The sequence below is a fragment of the Apostichopus japonicus genome, chromosome 16 (genome assembly GCF_037975245.1).
Source record: "Apostichopus japonicus isolate 1M-3 chromosome 16, ASM3797524v1, whole genome shotgun sequence".
Classification (NCBI taxonomy): Eukaryota; Metazoa; Echinodermata; class Holothuroidea; order Aspidochirotida; family Stichopodidae; genus Apostichopus; species Apostichopus japonicus.
Genome location: NC_092576.1, coordinates 10,458,293 through 10,479,063, shown reverse-complemented (window position 1 = coordinate 10,479,063; position 20,771 = coordinate 10,458,293). Strand labels below are relative to the sequence as shown.

The following is a 20,771-nucleotide window of genomic DNA, read 5'->3' as shown; positions in this document are numbered from 1 at the left end:
AGTGTTGGACCTTTTTTTTTCAAAAGCAACGTTTACAAAAAGTTATTCAATCATCCACTGTAACTGATAGAATGCAAAGTAAGTTTTCCAACAGGACACTGTGAGTGAACCCAAGTGAGTTATCCAAGAAGCTTAAGTGTAATGTATTATGATGGACAGACTGTTACAGACAACGACATCAAGTGATAGTTCCTATTCCTTTTTCACCTCCGTTAATAATGACCTCATATTTTTTTACACAAATCATATTTTTTACACAAATCTCCACAGCCCTTAAATTAATCCTCTCATCGTTAGTTCCTTTCATCTTATATATCCTCTCTTTATTGTGTCTAATTTTGCTGACTATTCTTAGTTCATTTGTCTACCTGTGTCCCATAATGTGCTTTTTGTCCTATTTTTGTATAGTAGTTACGTAGTTGGAATAACAGTTTAATCTCTCTTTAATACACTTTATGTTGTTGATTTGGTTTTATAATTTCACTCCTCTGATACTAACTTTGTAATTTTTTTGGTTTATACTTGTAGGTACGAATCATCTTGGAACAATCGTGATCATTCTTGCCTTGGTTACGTTTGTAGTTCTTCTCGTCGTCATTAGTGGGATTTTAATAAAATTCATGCACAAGAAGAAAATTTATCCGGCAAGAGAATGACGTCATTGATAAATACATTATCTGACAAATTCGGTTGAATCAACAAAGGATTAAATATTTAGATTTTATTAATATATGTTTGGTTATTTTATTATATGTTCCCGTTCGTCTTTTGATAATTTGGCTTGTCCTTCTCGACTATATCAACAATGGAAGCAAGAAAAATTGAGGTAAGAGTTGATTGCTTTAGTAAGGAATGCAAAGAGATGATTGGTTTAGTAAGGAATGAGAAGAGATGATTGGTTTAGTAAGGAATACAAAGAGATGATTGGTTTAGTAAGGAATACAAAGAGATTATTGGTTTAGTAGGGAATGAAAAGAGATGATTGGTTTAGTAAGAAATGCAAAGAGATAATTGGTTTAGTAAGGAATGCAAGGAGATGATTGGTTTAGTAAGGAATACAAAGAGATGATTGGTTTAGTAGGGAATGAAAAGAGTTGATTGGTTTAGTAAGGAATGCAAGGAGATGATTTGTTTAGTAAGGAATGCAAGAGATGATTTGTTTAGTAAGGAATGCAAGGAGATGATTTGTTTAGTAAGGAATGCAAGAGATGATTGGTTTAGTAAGGAATGCAAAGAGATGATTGGTTTAGTAAGGAATGCAAAGAGATGATTGGTTTAATAAGGACAGATATCTATTGACAATGTAATAAAGGTACTAGTCTATACTCAGACATCGTTGTAACTAATGTAGTACATATTTAAACAGACAAGTAAGTAAATAATTGGTATGGATTATTGAAAATTAAAATACCAGAATAATATCCCAGTGGGACCGAAGATTAAAGTGCTCTATCTCTCTCTCTGTATATATATATATATTTATGGGTATCTTTTATTCAGAAAATGTAGTTATTAATTTATGAAAGACAGATGGAAAAGGAGAGCATCATATACTCAGAGTATATATACTATATGGTTTGTGTAAACGTATAATTTGTTAAAACAATTACCACTCAGATCTTATTTGTTTGATTCAATTTCTTAATATATGGTTTACAATTTAATATGTGTACTCAGAATTCGATTTTAATTATTGGAAAGAAAAATGTATCATTGTAGTAGTTTTAGTCTGTCTTAGTGTCTTGCAAAATCCCTTAAGCTGAATTGAGCCGATTACATAAAAGAGAAAGAAATATCAATAACTGGTAAGTTTGTATATATATATATATATATATATATATATATATTTATATATATATATATATATATATATACATATATATATATTTATATAGTTGGTTAGAATCATGTTTGATCTCTAGAGTAAGGCAAAATATGTCACCAAGACAAAACTAGGATTGTTTGATACAGGTGACAAACGCCTACAGTGGAATTACGACCTTCTTTACCGGTTTCGAACCTCTGGACATAAAATCAGCGTCCATAGCCTAGTGGTTAGGGTGTCCGCATATAAAGGCTATAATGTAGGATAAACGAACAGAAACGTTAGGGTACAAAAGGCCTTTTCTTTGCGCCATGTTACCGCCAAATTGTACACGTGTGTAGTAAGGTCCATTCTCACATGTTTGATTTTGAATGGCAAAAGAAAAAGAAATCATGGTTGAGCGCCTGGGGAACTGCCCCCCCCCCCCGAGGCCCTGCCGGTATTCACACTGTTCTGGGTTACAAAATAAAGCTAAAGTTTCGGTTTATTAGGAGACGCATGTGTTACCTCTTACCCCAGTATCGATGAAAAAAGCTCCAGAGGTTCCTATCTCATGAATTAAAAGGAATGATGATACCTCTCTTCTTTGGTTACAAATGATTAAACAGTAAAATCCACAACAAGAATGTCCTGGAAGAAGTTTAAAATACCGGAATCGCTTAAATTATAATAATAAGCACCCTTCCTCTCCTAAAATATATACATAAATATATGTATCGAAATGTATATATATATATATATATATATATTTTTTTTTATGGAAGAAAAGAAAAAAAAATGGAAGAAAAGTTTAGAAGTCAAGAGTTTGGGTTATATTGTTGGCACTTTGGATAGTAAAATGAGATTGACGGGACGAGCCGGTTTTTAGAGGGCGCATAGTGTTAAAATGTTACCGGTTCATTCTAGGCACGGTAGAAAAAGGTGCCACGGTTGCGGGGAGACAGGTAAGCGAGGAACGAAGTAAATTGATGAATAATGTTGGTATTTCAACCAACTGATCCGATAAAAAAAACAGCTAGCTATTCATTGCTATTTATTTTTCTTTCAGTAGGTGTCCGAAAAGAATTGGAAAAAAATGGGTTGCGGGGGGGGGGGGGGCTGCAGCTCCCGCCTCCTACGGGACCTACGCCTATGTGTGTAGTGTTTGGTTTCGATATACCTGATATCGGAAATATCTGCTATTTTTCTGTTCCTTCAACCAAGTTTTACAATAGCCATTATAAGAGGTTTTAATATTTCTACACCAATAAATTAACTGTGTCTGAATTTTAGAAAATTTCCTGACCAACATTATTCATCATACTTTCCTCTACTCGTGCAATTTTGACCTGTCTGTTAGGGGTTGAAAAAGGTTTTTCTATATTGGTTATCCATAGATTGAATTTTGTGCAACATTATGGGTATGTTTTGAAGTGATTTTATTCACGAGAAATGTGAATTTTCAAATTCTCAACAAATAATGGGCTTAAAACCTTCAAAAGTGGGGCTTTCGGATATTGTGGGCCGTGACGTAGAATCACCTACAAAAGCAATGATCCATAGGACATGCAATGAGGTCGAACATGATGTGTGACTGGTGACAATATTCAAAAAGGTTATGGATGGAAAAAAAAACTTTTGGGAAATACTTGGTTCTCAGGCAAAAGTGTACATCTGGTTGCTTATTCAAGCCCGAGAAGTGCCATTTCCGGTGATCTGGGGGGTATCAAAACCAAAAATTTTCTTGTACGCTCCGCGCCAACTGATGGTGGCGCTCCGCTTAGATAGTAATTCGCGCCCCCCCCCCCGGGGTTAGAAAATCCTGGATACGCGCCTGTAATGCATGTGGTCAGTCAAACAGTCAGATAATCAGACGCGAAGACAGTAAGACAAGCACACAGGTAGACAAGCAGACAGTCAGTGGCGCAGAGAATCATACAAGCAGAGAATCAAAAGTGCAGACAATTAGACAATCAGACCAGCAGACATTCAGACACGCAGACAATCATCTATGCAGCCATTTATATACACAGCCTATCAGTCACACAGCCAATCACACGCAGCTCACGCCAGTCAGACAATCATACACGCATTCAGAAAAATAAACAGACACGCACCCAGGCAGACAATTATTCACGCAGACAATCATACACACAACCAGTCAGCCAGTCAGACACGCAGCCAGCTAGACAAGCAGACACGCAGTCAGTCAGACAACCAGTCAATCAAACAATCAGGCACGTAGACAATCAGACAACCAGACAATTAGACAATCAGATAGTCATGCACGTGGTCAGTCAGCCAGTCAGATAATCAGATACGTAGACAGTAAGACAAGCACACAAGTAGACAAGCAGACAATCCGTGGCGCAGAGAATAATACAAGCAGAGAATCAAAAGGGCAGACAATTAGACAATCAGACATTCAGACACGCAGACAATCATCAATGCAGCCATTTAAATATACGCATCCTATTAGTCACTCAGCCAATCAGACACGCAGCCAGTCAGACAATCATACACGCAGCCAGTGAAAAAATCAAATAGGCAGCAAGTCAGACAATCCGGCAAACACGCATACGTAGACAAACATACATTCATACATGCAGACAATCGGGCTCGCATCCAATCAGCCACGCAACTAATCAGACATGCAGCCAGTCAGAAAATCATACCGGCAGCCAGTCAGACCATCATACACGCATCCAAACAAACAGACACGCAGCCAGTCAGACAATTAATCATGCAGTCAGACAATCAGACAGGCAGTCAGTAAGACAAACATACACGAGGCAAGTGAAACATTGGGACACGCAGCCAGTCAGACATGCACCCAGTTAGACAATCAGACACGTAGGCAAACATACATTCATACACGCAGACAATCAGGCTCGCATCCAGTCAGCCACGCAACTAATCAGACATGCAGCCAGTCAGAAAATCATACCCGCAGCCAGTCAGACCATCATACACGCATCCAATCAAACAAACAGACACGCAGCCAGTCAGACAATTAATCATGCAGACAATCAGACAAGCAGCCAGACAATCAGACACGCAGTCAGTAAGACACACATACACGAGGCCAGTGAAACATTGGGACACGCAGCCAATCAGGCACGCATCCAGTTAGACATTCAGACACACAGCCAGTCAGACAATCAGACACGCAGCCAATCAGACAATCAGACACGCAGCGAATCAGACAATCAGACACGCCGACAGTAAGACAATCATACATGCAGCCAGTGAAACAATCAGATAGGCAGCCAGTCAGACAATCAGACACGTAGACAAGCAGGCAAACATACACGCAGACAATCAGGCTCGCATCCAATCAGGCACGCAACTAATCTTACACGCAACCAGTCAAACAAACAGACACGCAGCCAGTCAGACAATTATTAACGCAGACACGCAACCAGTCAGACTGCCAGACACGCAGTCATTAAGACAAACATACACGAGGCCAGTGAAACAATCAGACACGCAGCCAGTCACAAATGCAGACATTAAGACAATCATACATGCAGCCAGTAAAACAATCAGATAGGCAGCCAGTCAGACAATCAGGCATGCAGACAAGCAGACAAACATACACGCAGACAATCAGGCACGCAACTCATCAGACGCGCAGCTAGTCAGACAATCAGACACGCAGCCAGACAGGCAATCATACACGCATCCAGTCAAGCAATCATACACGCAGCCAGTTAAACAAACAGACACGCAGCCAGTCAGACAATTAATCACGAAGACAATCAGACACGCAGCCAGTTAGATTATAAGATACGCAGCCAGTCAGACACGCAGACAATAAGACAATCAGACACGTAGACAAACATACATTCATACACGCAGACAATCGGGCTCGCATCCAATCAGCCACGCAACTAATCAGACATGCAGCCAGTCAGAAAATCATACCCGCAGCCAGTCAGACCATCATACACGCATCCAATCAAACAAACAGACACGCAGCCAGTCAGACAATTAATCATGCAGACAATCAGATAAGCAGCCAGACAATCAGACACGCAGTCAGTAAAACAAACATACACGAGGCCAGTGAAACATTGGGACACGCAGCCAATCAGGCACGCATCCAGTTAGACATTCAGACACGCAGCCAGTCAGACAATCAGACACGCAGCCAATCAGACAATTAATCATTCAGACACGCAACCAGTCAGACTGCCAGACACGCAGTCATTAAGACAAACATACACGAGGCCAGTGAAACAATCAGACACGCAGCCAGTCACAAATGCAGACATTAAGACAATCAGACACGCAGCCAGTAAGACAATCAGACACGCAGCCAGTAAGACAATCATACATGCAGCCAGTAAAACAATTAGATAGGCAGCCAGTCAGACAATCAGGCATGTAGACAAGCAGGCAAACATACACGCAGACAATCAGGCACGCAACTCATCAGACACGCAGCTAGTCAGACAATCATACACGCATCCAGCCAAACAATCATACACGCATCCAGTCAAGCAATCATACACGCAGCCGGTTAAACAAACAGACACGCAGCCAGTCAGACAATTAATCACGCAGACAATCAGCCACGCAGCCAGTCAGACTGTTAGACACGCAGTCAGTAAAACAAACATACACGAGGCTAGTGAAACAATCAGACACGCAGCCAGTCAGACACGCAGCCAGTTAGATAATGAGATACGCATCCAGTCAGACACGCAGACAATAAGACAATCAGACACGTAGACAATAAGATAAGCAGACAATTAGACAATCATGCACTTAGTCATTCAAACATTCAGATAATCAGACACGCAGACAGTAAGACAAGCACACAAGTAGACAAGCAGTAGTAGTAGCAGGTGGGCCTACATCTCGTATACTGTAGATTCGTTCGCCGTTGACATCAAGTAGAGCCTAGGCTTAGATGGCAGAAATGTTCAGTTCTGATGTTTAGAGCTGTAGTATTCTACGTACTAGTTGCGCGAATGTTCAAACGCGAACTGCATGCTGGGTTGATTAACGTTAGTGTACAGATCAGTGGTTCCGGCATCCGTTGTACAGGCTTAGGCTAGTATAGGCTGACTTCCATCGCAGAGTGTGTCCGTTAGGCAATGTCGTGAACAAACGTTGTGTTCCTCGTTAGTACTTCGGGCCAAAAAAAATCTCCTGTTCGTTATTGATCGTAACGAACGAAAGTTGTGAAAAGTTCCGTTACCGTTTTGTTCCTGAAGAAAGCAACCGATCTCCACCATGTAATATTGTGACGAGCCCGGCTCCTCCGATAGTTATACTATATCGGGACTCGTGATAGAAAGGTACTGGGGTTATCTTGATGCCGTATTTATGCTTCTTCAGGAGACGTCTCGAACGGAAGATAGAAGAAAACAATGAGTTCTCAGAAAAACAATTTGGCAAGATAGGATTTGATTATTGATTCGGTATAATTTCTTCTCTGTCGATTCTCTTAAAAACAAAATTAGGCCTACAATGATTTGACTCCGTCAATTACGCAATTAGAAGGAGTGATGAAATGGTGACGAAGCAATGACGAAGCGACGAACTGATGACGGAGTGATAAACTTGCAAACCCATGCCGCCTTTTATACCTTACTCTACCAAAAATCCCACTGCGCACAATCAAAAGGCAGCCAATAACCTGACCATCCTGTATTAACTTAACGATATAAAAATAAGTGCGCTGGCACTGATCTGCCCTGATTGGTTGGGAGTTTGGAAGTCCAGCCCCTTTCTATGGAAACTTCCATACCACGTGAGAAAAACCTTCTCGAATGTTCTATCAACACAATGGAATCTATTTTGGGAAAAGGCCCTGTGACACGATTCAATAAGATAGTTAAAACTTCTCGTGGGAAAACTGAATCCATGACCTAGATAAATATATAAGAGGCCTGTAAGGTGTCTCGATGGAGTTTTTCGGTAACATCAAAGAGGCAGTATTACTATTTCATAACAATACTAGTCCCTATTGTATTGCCCTATGTATCACTTGAGTGACTCTGAATGGCACAAGCTAGATTGAACCTGGCTTGAAGGTAGTTGCTTTATCCCTTTGTGTCCTGCATATTTGTCTTGTTTGTGTCTTGTTTTGCGTTATGTCATGTTTGGGCAGTACATGGTAAGCATTCCTTTCAGAGTTGGAGAATATTCCTCACTTCACTCCCAGGGTTTGAGAGGTACAGTTGTACAAGACTGGCTGTGTCCTCTGTGGGCGTGGTGTGTTGGTTATTTTTGCTGTTGTGGTAAGACCCTGTGAGGGCACTAAGTTGTATTCAGGCTTGTTGAGATGCTTGAAGCTTAGCCTGCGAGGCCAACATTTTATACGCAAAAAAACATATATTATTTATTGTCACCACCTGAGTTAATTTGACCAGTAACCGGTTCTGTGTGGATGTATCGTGGCGCCAGTCTGTACCTGGAGAGCGGGAGCAAGTCAAAGCCCAGTGAAGTAAGTCACATTATTTATCCTTGTTAAGAACATGTTGGGACTGGTGTTTCAAGGTATTAGAATATGTTTATTCTATTCATTGCTTATTGAAGTGTCCCTGTTATTGTGAGGGTTCGTATCCTGACCTTGGTAACTTTGGCTCTAGCCTTGGGGATATGTCAATAATACTTAGTAATATGTGTTACAAGATAATGCAATCAGGGATCACTTTAGAGAGGATAATTGTGTCTTGGGGTATGGCATGATATTTTAGATACAGAGATTATGTTCTAGAATAATCCTGGCCATTGAAGCTGCCCTAGGGGTAGAGATAGTATGTATATAGTAAGTGTTGTATTGGAGTAGTTAGTGGGGGCATTATAGAATTGGGAGCCTTGTGATTATTTAGGGCTTGGTGGTGGATTTGTGTTATTATTTATGTATTATGTGTTATGCGTGTTCAATATCCCAAAGGGAAATTCACATCTGCAGGAAGATTCACTGTGGTTAGGGTTCGTATTACAATTCCCTCTGGATAATTCCAGAGCACGTATAGACAAAATACTATTTAACGTATTTTGTACCCTGCAGTTCTCGACCATCATCAGCGGAGAAAGAGAGACAGGGGGCGCTGGCCTAAAGAGGGCGTGGCCCAAAAGACGGGAGTTGGTGAAACAGTGACAGCAACCTAAGGCTCACCGAACTTTTGGATTGAAATTGTCATTTGAACTTTAAGTATCAGAAGACGTGAAAAGAGATCAAGTTTCTTAATTTCTAGATTTCCTATGTTATAATTCCATCATTCCCTAATTTGTTATTTATGTGAAGGGTGTGATTTATTTGAAGGGTGTGATTTACGTGAAGGGGTGTTCCAGTCGGTAATTGTATCACTATATTTTTCTGTTCTATACACCCACATGTCCGAGTTCTTTATGAACGGGTGTTTCAGTCGGTAATTGTATCAATATATTTTTCTGTTCTATACACCCACATGTCCGAGTTCTTTATGGAGTCAAGTACCTAGCTGTTATCCACGCCTTAATTAACAAAGTTAGCACTATTCCCGTGTTGGTCAGGGGAACAGTGACAACTTCATTTCTTAGATTAATGTTTGGGTTGAAGAAAAATATGTTCAAATTGTGTGATGAATATTATAATATTATGCAGTGTTAACACTGTATTGGAATAAGAGATACTTTGGCAGACTGTTTAATAAATCAGAACAACAAGAGATAAAAAGAAAGAAGCCATAAAGAATAATAAGAGTAGTATCACATTTTCACGTCACGCATATTTAATGACAACATAAATCTGGTACAGTTCGATGACATTTACTTCTTTTGTATTTATGATTGGAAATGGTGTCTTCAGAAAGAGGTTGATAGGTGGGGTAGAAAATGTTTCTTAAAGACCTTCCAAAAAAAGAAGAGAAAAGAGGCATAACGTTATGTGACCTTACAAAAGTAAAACAATCACATTATCCCTGATATCCTCCATCACGGCAATTCTGCATAAAAGAGGTAATGACATGATAAGAACATAGCAAATACAATACTTAACTGTAGATGAAGTTTGTTTTCCTTGAATCTTGGTGTTTGGAAAATATCGTCATTGCTTTCACATTATTAATTTCAGTTTAATGTTGATTTCATTTACAAGACAAGATAACTAGATGTATATACTTAAGGACGTTGAGTGCAAGAATTAATGTGGCAGAAGGCTGGATAAGCATAAGGAAGTGGGATGAGAGGGAATGGGATGAGGGAGGGGTGGGGGAGGGGTGGGGGAGGGGAGGGGTGGGGGAGGGGTGGGTGGGGGAGGGGTGGGGGAGGGGTGGGAGAGGGGGAGGGGTGGGAGAGGGGTGGGGAGGGGTGGCATCGAAGCCAGCAGAGACATAATTAAAATGTAAGTGGATAGAAGATTAAACAAGAAAACATAAATGATAATGTAACCAAGCCAGAAATATTAATTAATATCTGGTTGGTAATTTCAATTAATTAATGTTCCTTTAAATAAATTGATTTAATTATGAAAGACTAATTGTTATTGCAAACCATGTATTAATTCTACCTACCTCACGTTAAGAAGGACACTTAATTATTCAAGGCACTTATGGCAAAGCCGTCATTGTATTTAATTATTACAAGTTTATTATTAGTACTTTTAGTTAATTAAGGCTTAGAATTAAACTCACATTGACATGAACAGTTTTCTTGTACATCGAATATTGAAACGTTGAACAACTTTTCTACATTAGCATAGTAATATAATTATTTTCTTCTATGTACAATCGTTATGATTCTTTACATAGGCAACACCTCTGCAAGAAAGGTTGTATATTGTTTGTCTTTTCTTAATGGCTAAAATACACAATCTATTTATTTCAAATAAAAAGGAATAATTATACTGCTAATTTCTCTTTTTAATTTTCGTATAATTAATTGCTTAATTTCCGCAGCCGTTTAACCAATTATGTATAATCCAGTGATTTCCTTACCGGTAATGGGTAAAGTTTGTTGTAATTTTATATTGGTATGACCTGGGTGTAGAGATAAAATGTTCTCGATAAAATTGGGTTAAAATAATTTATATATGTATATATATATATAATATATATTATATGTGTAACAAATAAAATTATCGTAAATCTATATTTATGTTTAAGTAATGGAAAAATATATACATCATAATGTTCCGTGTACTTTTCTTTGTTCTTATAATACTCCATATATAATATCTTTTAGTATATACTCCATTTATTTTCTTATCTATATGTACATACACTTTTATGACGTCAGATACTATAGTTGTCTACAATTCATCAGGTTAAGACTATTTTATACACCATGAAACGATCTTTATTATTTGACAATTAACAAATAACATAGAATTTACATCTACAAATTACCGAACGGGATTAAATATACACAAGATTGCTATTATCATCGCTATTGTAGCAGGATCGTGTACCAATTACCGAGATCGTGTGTCAATGAACGGGATCGTGTGCCAATTAATCACCATTGGGACCAACCTTCTTCTCCTTGTTGACCTTGATTACGACAGCAACCACGACAACTACTAAAATGATCAGGATCACTACACCGATAATTATTCCGATGATCGCCCCCATTTGCAGACCTTTGGCTGAAATAATAACATAAACAGAATAAATAACAAAATGACGTCATATCAAGAACGATATACAAAACATACCTCCATTTCATATAGGAAACCATTCTGACTGTTGCATGTAGTTTTGTTTTGGAAGTTCGTACCTAAATCTTTACAAAAAAACTCAACGAATGAATTTTATGGCTACGATATGTTAACTGAAAGAAAAAAAATATTGCAAATATACAACAAAGCCAAATATACTGCACACCTCATGCAAGTAGATTTTGTCATAGATGAGATTCAATATTCAATACAACTCATTTCGCATTGAATGTATTATTGATTCCATCGCTAGTCATCAGTTACCAAGGAAACGTTGACAACCTCTGTTATTACTGAGCTTAACAACACTACACGTTTATTCGATCTAACAAAGACATTAATACTCGGTAGGCCATACTACTATATCAATTGCGCCTCGTGCGTTGTCATTATTAGTTCTGCTAGTTTATGGAGAATCTCTTATAGTTGCTATGATTTTTTTCTTTGTGATTGCGGTTAAACGTTTCGCTGTTGATGTATCACATCTTTATAAAGTTGTTGTGTATATCAAAGTAAAAATGTGATATCCTAATTTTGCAATTTAGTTTAGTTTAACTGATTGCTTTACATTTCTTCGAGGTTTCGTTCATGATCGAGGCATAAAACAATCGTACATATTTAAACCAATTGGTTTCTTTGTATTTAAAGCAATTATTGTACTCAGCGATTTCAATTCTTTCTAAAGTGTTACATTCAAAATAAAAAAAACTAAACAATTTGTCAAGGAAAAGGCGCTATTTTGTCATGCTTTGGAAGTGTCCTTGGTCCATGCTAAATGTTTATATTTTAACATCAACGTTAAACTAGCAGAAATTATTATTTTTAAATTTTTCAACAACAGGACACTTTATAATTTTCTATTAATTGCTCAACAGAGAGAATTTTCAAAACCCAAAATGGAAGTGATTCTTATCACAAAAAAAGGATACTTTTGATTAAGTTAAAGGAAAATTTGAGGTATCACCCCCCCCCCCCCCCTAAAATAAACCTTGAAAATGTAGGAGGGATGTGTGGTGGGCATCATATTCCCCTGCTCCTCCAGCTGTGGTACACAGTTCGATGCGACGTAAAACTAGACGAGATAAATACCATTGCATTAAAGAAGTAATATTACCTTCACCCGCGGGAGCGCCCTCAGTTCCGGGTACTCCAGTAGTCGGATTGTCTATAATAAATTGAAAAAGTGTAAGGTCATTACAAATTAGATGATATTTATCGGAAACGTAGAATAAACGTACTTTGTTGACATTTTCTAGTACTTTAAGTAGGGGTCAGTTTTACGACTGCTTGTATTTGCTGTCTTCGATATATAATAAATATTAAGTGAACATTTCTTGCTACCTACTATCTATCTGACAGAGAGCATTTCCATTCCTTTGTTGGGACAAGGGATGGAAGAGAATGCTTAGTGTAGACAGAACATGACAGAATATCGCATATCATGAAACTAGGGATATATTTAACCCAGACTGATTACTAAATACTAAAGTATAATAAGACAAAAGAAACATCGTATCCTTACGTAATATTTGTAGATCACTTTGAAACGGCAAAAACAGTTTTGACTAGAACGCGGTTCCGCACTCTTTCGAACAAAAATATGATATTGGTCTTTAAAAAGATCATGATTCATAGAACAAAAGCAAATTTCAATCTCGAAGTTGTCCAAAACAAATCGTTGATGCAGAAAAAAAAAATCATATTAAAATGTTTCAATGAAATAGGAAATCACTTATTAAAATAAGTCCATAGGATTGTCGAAATAATAAAAGCTTAAAGGAGGAAAACAAGGAAGTTACGAACAAATTAATTCTAGTATCATAATTGTCTTATGAGCCATTTTAGCTAACCGTTACAATTATGACTAATGTATTGGGTTCTTGGTTTAATTTAGTATACCGAAAAATGAAGTAAGAACTGCTCTTGTTGAAACGAATAACCAGCTTTTCACAACCCACCCAAACCAGATCTGGCCTCCTTGAGAATACAAAACGAAGTTAGTCATCATAACAATGTGCTTGTACACTTTTCATGATCAGAACCCCAATCGGGTATGTTAATAGCGTATTAGCTGCAGCATCTGCCTGCCAAAATGTCATTAAATACCTATGTATGTACCGATATGAGGACTACCAATGGATCAATATACTCTCCCCTTCCCACCAATTGAACTGACATTATATTTAGAAACAAACCTAGGTCAGAAACGGGTACTTGTTCTCCAACGAAGCTGGTGAGATGAACGGTTTTGCAAATCAGCTTGCCATCTCTCAGTTCCGTAGTAACGCCTGTTGATTCTAGCTGTGATTTCTCTTCGTTCCAAAACTTACATTCGCATGTCATTCCGTTCTCTAGATTTAATTCCAGTTCGACTTCTATTGGCTCCGTTAAGTCAGCGATATCCTGGTTTTCATCTGATAGGAACATGAAAACAAAATAGTCCTCTATGTCAACCTTGACATTAAAATTCATTGTATCAAAATTAAAGACAGGTGGAGAAGGATACAGTAAGACCCATTGAAATATTGTAAACAGGACTAATGACAAACCAAAAGTTATAACTGTTAAGCCCGGGTCACATCTGCGCGATTCAACACGCGATTCAACTCGCAGCTAAAATCACGCGAATTAGAAAAGTTGCTTCTGAGAAGTTGCCCTGATTAGGAAATTGCTCTATTGCAAATCAACCCAAATCGACGGCGCAACTTTTATTGCGCAACAAGCTGATACCCGTGTCTAACTACGCGATTCAACCTTCAATTGTATTGCGAGTTGAATCGCGTGCGCAGATGTGACCCGGGCTTTAAGGAGACAAACGGGTGATATATTGGGTCCCCGGAATGTTTCATTCAAACCGTTGTTGAAAACACAAATGTTTTACTTTGTGTTCATGGTACAGTGTATAAACATGTAATTCTACAGTTTGCATTCCAAGACATCAGCAACTTCTTTAACGTAATTTACTGTTGTAAACTATTTGATTTAATAACTGGCAAGCAATTACTAAGTGTGTGAATAAATGCCTGTAGTATAACTAGTTCTTGTATATTTCAATGAATTGTCCAAGAGATAAAACTGCAACTAAAATCTGAATTTCACAAACTTAGAAGTATTAGCATTTTTAGACTTTTTCCCCATCTACTATGACATCTTCCTCGTTAAAGCAGTATTATTGTACCCATGACTGAAAGAGCTAGAAGTGGGATTCATTCTTCACTTAAACTATACCCGTGGGATACGAAGGGAGAAAGTGCAAAAGTAACGGCAAAACAAAGCTGGTAAAAGACAATAACTTTTAAGCAATCATATGAGTTTCGTTTTTTTTTTTGCTTAATTGTGTGTGTCGTTTAATGTTTTCTCAAATATTTTCACTAAAGTGATTAATTAAAGTGAGACATACGCAGCTTGTTAAAATAAACTATTTTTTTATGGAAGAAACGGGTTGTTTCTGTAAAGGTTTTTACCAATTAATGCAGTTTTTCTGCAAAATGCTAATTTGGTAATGCTATTCCATACAGATGATTGCGTCATATGCTCAATCTTCCCCACCCCTTCCCCCTTTCCCCCATCTATTCAAATTACCGGTATGATCATGAGTCTACCGTCGCGCTATATTTATTTCAAGAGGTGAATAGTTATATGTAGGACACTACGTTCAAATGTCTCCATAATTTAAATAATTCCATATAGTAATATACTTTACCTGTAACAGGATTGATAAGTGTCACATCGGTCAATTCGGAGCATTTCTCTATCCCTTCATCCCATTCTTGGACTTGTATCAGCAAAGCTTTCACGCCAGTACATGCCTCGATATCGCTTTGTGTGCACCAGTCGTAGTTGTATCTATCGTTTGGAGAGTAGTGAAGAACCAAATCTTTTTCTTTACTTCTTCCATGCATCCGACACTATGTTTATTGTGTATCCATTCAGTCCAGTATGTTATAATCAGCAGTAATTTTTACGACGCTTAAGCGACCACAAATGTAGGGGGAGAAGCTTGCAAGGGCTTATGGATTACAACTTAAACGCCGGGTGGCTTCCAATTCAACATTTTAACCCAAATTTGGAGTCTTTCCAACTTACAAAGTCATTTCAGATGAGAAAACCGTAGATTGCTCTTGAATGAAAAATCCACCTTACTATGACCCGGTCAGGTATCGAGCCCGCCACCTTCCGATTACTAGGCCTCGTTGCTTCAAATTCCACCGTCTTTATTCACTCAGCCACAGCAACGGTAATTGAAAAATTGTTGACTCTCATGTACTCAAATTTTCGAAATTTGAAAATTCTCATTGTTAAACTAGATGCCACGTTGATGCGAAAGAAAACGGTTTAAGCATATGACATTCTTTTCTTAGAAACCGAGACGTTTTATATATGTCCGAAAATGCTTATCAAGTGTTTGATTGGACGGAATTTGCAGTGTTACATTCCTTACATTTTTTATTCCTCTTTCTGTGGGGTGAAGGGGCTGGGGATTTGGTCAGAGTTTACGCTGTTTGCAAAAAAGACTAATTAAAACAAAACAATAACAAACTTAGTTATGTGTTTCAGGTTGCCGCGATAACAAAAATGTGGACATGCTTGCATCAAATCTATACAGATATTTCCGTTATATATTTTAGATGTAGCATAGATATTGTAGGTCAACGAATCATGGCAAGATATGCAAATAACGCACCATTACTGTAAAACTACAGCATGTTAGTATGTTTCACTTAAAATAGAAAGAGCGTTATGAACTGTGTTCTCAAATTGATTAAAAAGTAGCACTGACTTACTAAGGTAGCTTTCTCGAGACCTTTTATTCCTTTAAATAAGCGTTCATGTTATTATATAGCGTTACATTGCAGTTTAAAGAGATTAAACAAACAAGCATTGACTGAAATAGGATATTACTTTGTTAGTTTATTCTTGTGAAGGAAACTAATAGATTAATGAATAATGATAAGTAATACATGTAAGTAAATACCTGTCAGAAAGTGCTCCACCTGGTCGTAATTTCACTGGAAAGGTGTCTTCGACATCCCAGGCATCTTCTTCTGTGCTTGGGAGAAAGCAAAACACCGCCATCTTTGCGCCTGAAACATCCAAGGTCATGTGTGAACCGATGGCGAGATCTTTTCCCACTTGTTTCAATGCGCTCTTTCGCAACTCACTGTATATAGATAAAGTAAACGATACATTGTGATATAATTTGCAGTAACTTGAAAAGCAATTAGACCTCGGTAAAGGGGATGAGAAATTTGAAAGAGTTGCATCTGAAACAGGGATGTTTTACTATCAACCATTAACATCCTCTTTGATAAAACATAATGTAGCAGAGTGATTTGAAATTTGTGCTTTCATTACTTGTTCGCATACTGGTTTCTAGGTTCAAGTCGAGGGGGGGGGGGGAGGGGGTGGTGGGGGTAGAGGGAGCATGTTTTCTGTATATTTAACACTGATACCTATACTAATACGATAAATTAATTGAAACAATTGGAAGTTGTTGAGTGAAACAACACAGACAACACAAAAAGAAGAGTAAGAAACATCGCTGACTAAATAATATTTATTTTTCATGACTATAGTGGCATCAACCTTGCTAATTGTGAAATAATCATGTATGCACTACACTTAGGGTAAAGGGTGACAAATGTTTAAAACAGTAGTTGGAGTTTTGTAATAGTCATATCAAGAAGCATAATCCAATAAACACAACACAATTTTCAATGGGGATTTTTCGTCTATTAAGATTTGTACTTAATAAAACATATTGCCCCTCCTTCAATTTTCTTTCTCAAAATTCGAAACAAAATCCCGTGCTTATCAATCTTCGTAACTCTCTCGTGGTCCCCAATACGGATCGACGTAAAATTTTGAGCTAATGAGAATAAGCTGTACGCGTCCGTTATACGATGGTTGCTACTTATTTGGGTCAATAATAATGATTAATAAGATGTCAAGATTAATAAGATGTTAAGATGTCAAGATGGCGCTGACTGATAGCGACACGATTACTCGAGCTCTTGTGTTTTTCTTGTTGTTTTATGTCTTTTCATCGTCTGTGTCGTCTACATTTGTGCAATATACTAGAGAGGAGTTGCTACGAATACGACAAGAGATCAATTCAGATTTCGGTAGTTTACAACTCAATGAGAGTCGATTTTCTGTGGATTGGTTCAACGAAGCCAAATGGAATGAGCCTAAGCCTAAGCGTAAGCGGGGTAGGAGAGGAGGTAAACTAGTTAAACTACGTCGTAGACAATATAATGCCCCAGTGCCCAGTCTTATTCTGGCTAATGTTCAGAGTCTTTACAACAAAACCGTTGAGTTATTTTCTAGAATTGCAAATTTTCGTGACTATAGCGATTGTAATGTGTTTTGCCTAACTGAAACATGGCTGACTTCAGATCATCCTGATTGTATACTACAACCACCGGGGTTTACGATCTATCGGCATGATCGTGATCGTCAGATTACGGGGAAGTCTCAGGGCGGTGGAGTTTGTTTCCTTATCAACAAGAAGTGGTGTACCGATGTAAGGGTAATTTCCCAAGGAACCACCCAGGACATGGAACATATTATTATTAAGTGTAGGCCGTTCTATCTTCCACTGGATTTTTCATCAGTGACTTTGACAGCAGTTTACATACATCCCCGTGCAGACACAAATTTAGCAGTGGAAAGCCTACGTGAGATTATTTCTAATTGTGAGAATTCCGATCCTAATACCTTGTCTATTGTTGCAGGGGATTTTAATCGAGCTAATCTTAGGAGCTCAATGCCCGAATTCAAGCAATATGTGACTTGTCCTACTCGTGAAAATAAGACCCTAGATCACTGCTATTGTAAAGTGAAAAATGTGTACAAATCCATCTCGCGAGCTAGTATTGGAAACTCTGATCATTCCACGATACTTCTTATCCCTGTTTACAAACCAAGGTTTAAACAACAAAAGCCTGTGAAAAGGACTATTAAAGTATGGTCTCAAGAGACAACTGAAGAGCTCCAAGACTGTTTTGCTGACACGGATTGGAATCTGTTTAAAGAGGATAACGACCTGCATTCATTCACTGATACTGTGACTGCTTACATTAACTTCTGCCATGACGTCTGCATACCAACTAAGATTGTTACGCAATACCCAAACAACAAGCCGTGGTGTGACAAGGTGATCAAAGCCAAAATTAAGGCCAAGGATGAAGCGTATCGGACCAAAACCACCGATCCGGATCTTTACCACCGAGCTAAGTCTGACCTCCGGAAAGCCATTAAGAACGCTAAGAGAGCCCAGAAGGATCGCATTGAGCAAAAGTTTCAGACCGCTAACTCAAGAGAGGTATGGGCCAACATCGAGGCAATTACTCAATATAAAGGGGTAAAGAGGTCAGTAAACACTGATGATGCAGCATTGCCGGATAAGCTCAACGAGTTTTACGCACGGTTCGACAGAGGGAATAGTAACCAGCCGATCCCAGTGAACAACGGACATGCCACTGCGCCATTCAATATCGACGTAAATTCGGTAAAATATAAATTTAAGCGGCTAAATGAACGTAAAGCTGCTGGACCTGACGGTATCACCCCCAAGCTGCTAAAGATGTGTGCCGAGCAACTCGCTGAAGTTTATACGGACATTTTTAATTGGTCACTATGCTCATGTGAAGTTCCTAGGTCATTCAAAGACGCAATAATAGTTCCAGTTCCAAAGAAGGGAAACATATCATGTTTAAATGACTATCGCCCAGTTGCACTAACATCTGTACCAATGAAAACGTTCGAAGGCTTTATTTTAGCTTATCTTAAAACTCTTTTACCTGCTGATTTCGATCCATCCCAATTTGCATATCGCGCAAACAGATCAGTTGAAGATGCTATTTCCGTATGGTTACATGAAATCTTTGCCCATTTGGAAAAGAAATGTTCCTACGCCCGAGTACTTTTTATCGATTACAGTTCTGCCTTTAATACTATTATTCCTTCGCGGTTACATTTTAAATTATTAAAACACCTCAACTTCCCTGCGTCTATTTGTGATTGGATTTTAGATTTCCTTTTATGTCGCAGACAAACTGTAAGAGTAGGCAACATTCATTCAGCATCTATTGTTTTAAACACTAATACTCCTCAGGGTTGTGTTTTATCACCGCTATTGTACTCTCTGTTAACGTACGATTGCAGAGCCGCCGATCAGAACTCACGAATCATCAAATTTGCAGACGACACTACAGTGACTGGTTTGATTATCAACGAAGATGAGAGTGGCTACCGTGACGAAGTGGATCTCTTGGCGAAATGGTGCACCGATAACAACCTGATTCTGAATGTGAACAAAACTAAGGAATTAATTGTGGACTTTAGACGAAACAAAAATACAAAGGACCCTTATCATTATTAATGGATCTGTTGTGGAACAAGTAAATACATTTAAGTTGCTAGGCACGTTTATTATGGACAACTTATCATGGAACACAAATACTGATGAGATACTGAAAAAGGGACGACAGAGACTATTCTTTTTGCGAGCTCTAAAATCGTATGGTGTCAGTCAGAATATTTTAATTAACTTTTATCGTGCTATTATTGAAAGTATTTTAACTTTAAACATTTTAGTCTGGTTTAGTCGCGTAAGTAAGCATGATCTTAGGAAACTAGAATCTGTCATAAAAAACGCGGAGCGCCTCATTGGCACAGGCCTACCGTCCCTTCACTCACTCTACCAGGAGCGAACGTTAAAACGTGTTGAAAATATATTGATTGATGATTACCACCCAGCAGCTGATTATTTCAAGTTCCTGCCTTCAGGCAAAAGAATGCGTACTTTTAAGGGTTCTAAAAGATTTACTGACAGTTTTTATCCTTCTGCTGTGAAGATATTCAATACGCACCAAAACCGTTAAACAATTTTAAACTTTGTAGACTTTATATTGGATTTGAGGGCATTTATATATATTTGTACTCTTTTATATTTTGTAGGTACATTTTATATTTTGTTCATCTTAATATTTTATAGGAACGTTTTCATATCTTTGTGCAATATTATACGTCTCATTTGTTGTTTACAATTTTTAATGTTTTGAGCTCTTGTTATCAACCAATTTCCATTGTATTTTTATATGATTGGCTGAATAAATATCTATCTAATATCTATCTATCTATCTATAATGATTGTAAAATCTACCATATTTCACCAAATAAAAACAACTAGTTTTCTCATTCATTTCGCTATCAATTTTATTAATGGAATAATCCCAATCCCTTCTTAATCCATTTATTTTCTACCATTGCTTTTTTGCCTCTAATTTTAGCTCGGAACATATT

General features: G+C 37.9%; 2 protein-coding genes across 12 annotated transcripts in view; one reads left to right on the top strand and one right to left on the bottom strand.

Moving 5' to 3' along the window:
- Nucleotides 1–1,779, top strand: part of LOC139983449 (uncharacterized) — a 32,303-nt gene extending 30,524 nt beyond the window's left edge. For all 3 annotated transcript variants that reach the window (XM_071996999.1, XM_071996997.1, XM_071996998.1), the window contains one exon: nt 529–1,779. In XM_071996999.1, the coding sequence (XP_071853100.1) occupies nt 529–656 (128 nt within the window). In that variant the 3' untranslated portion in view covers nt 657–1,779. The remainder of the gene's footprint in view (nt 1–528) is intronic.
- Nucleotides 1,780–10,091: 8,312 nt separating this feature from the next.
- Nucleotides 10,092–20,771, bottom strand: part of LOC139983416 (uncharacterized) — a 65,895-nt gene continuing 55,215 nt past the window's right edge. For all 9 annotated transcript variants that reach the window (XM_071996955.1, XM_071996959.1, XM_071996954.1 and 6 more), the window contains 5 exons: nt 16,438–16,623; nt 15,166–15,308; nt 13,658–13,876; nt 12,577–12,627; nt 10,092–11,390 (listed from right to left, as the gene is read on the bottom strand). In XM_071996955.1, the coding sequence (XP_071853056.1) occupies nt 11,257–11,390; nt 12,577–12,627; nt 13,658–13,876; nt 15,166–15,308; nt 16,438–16,623 (733 nt within the window). In that variant the 3' untranslated portion in view covers nt 10,092–11,256. The remainder of the gene's footprint in view (nt 11,391–12,576; nt 12,628–13,657; nt 13,877–15,165; nt 15,309–16,437; nt 16,624–20,771) is intronic.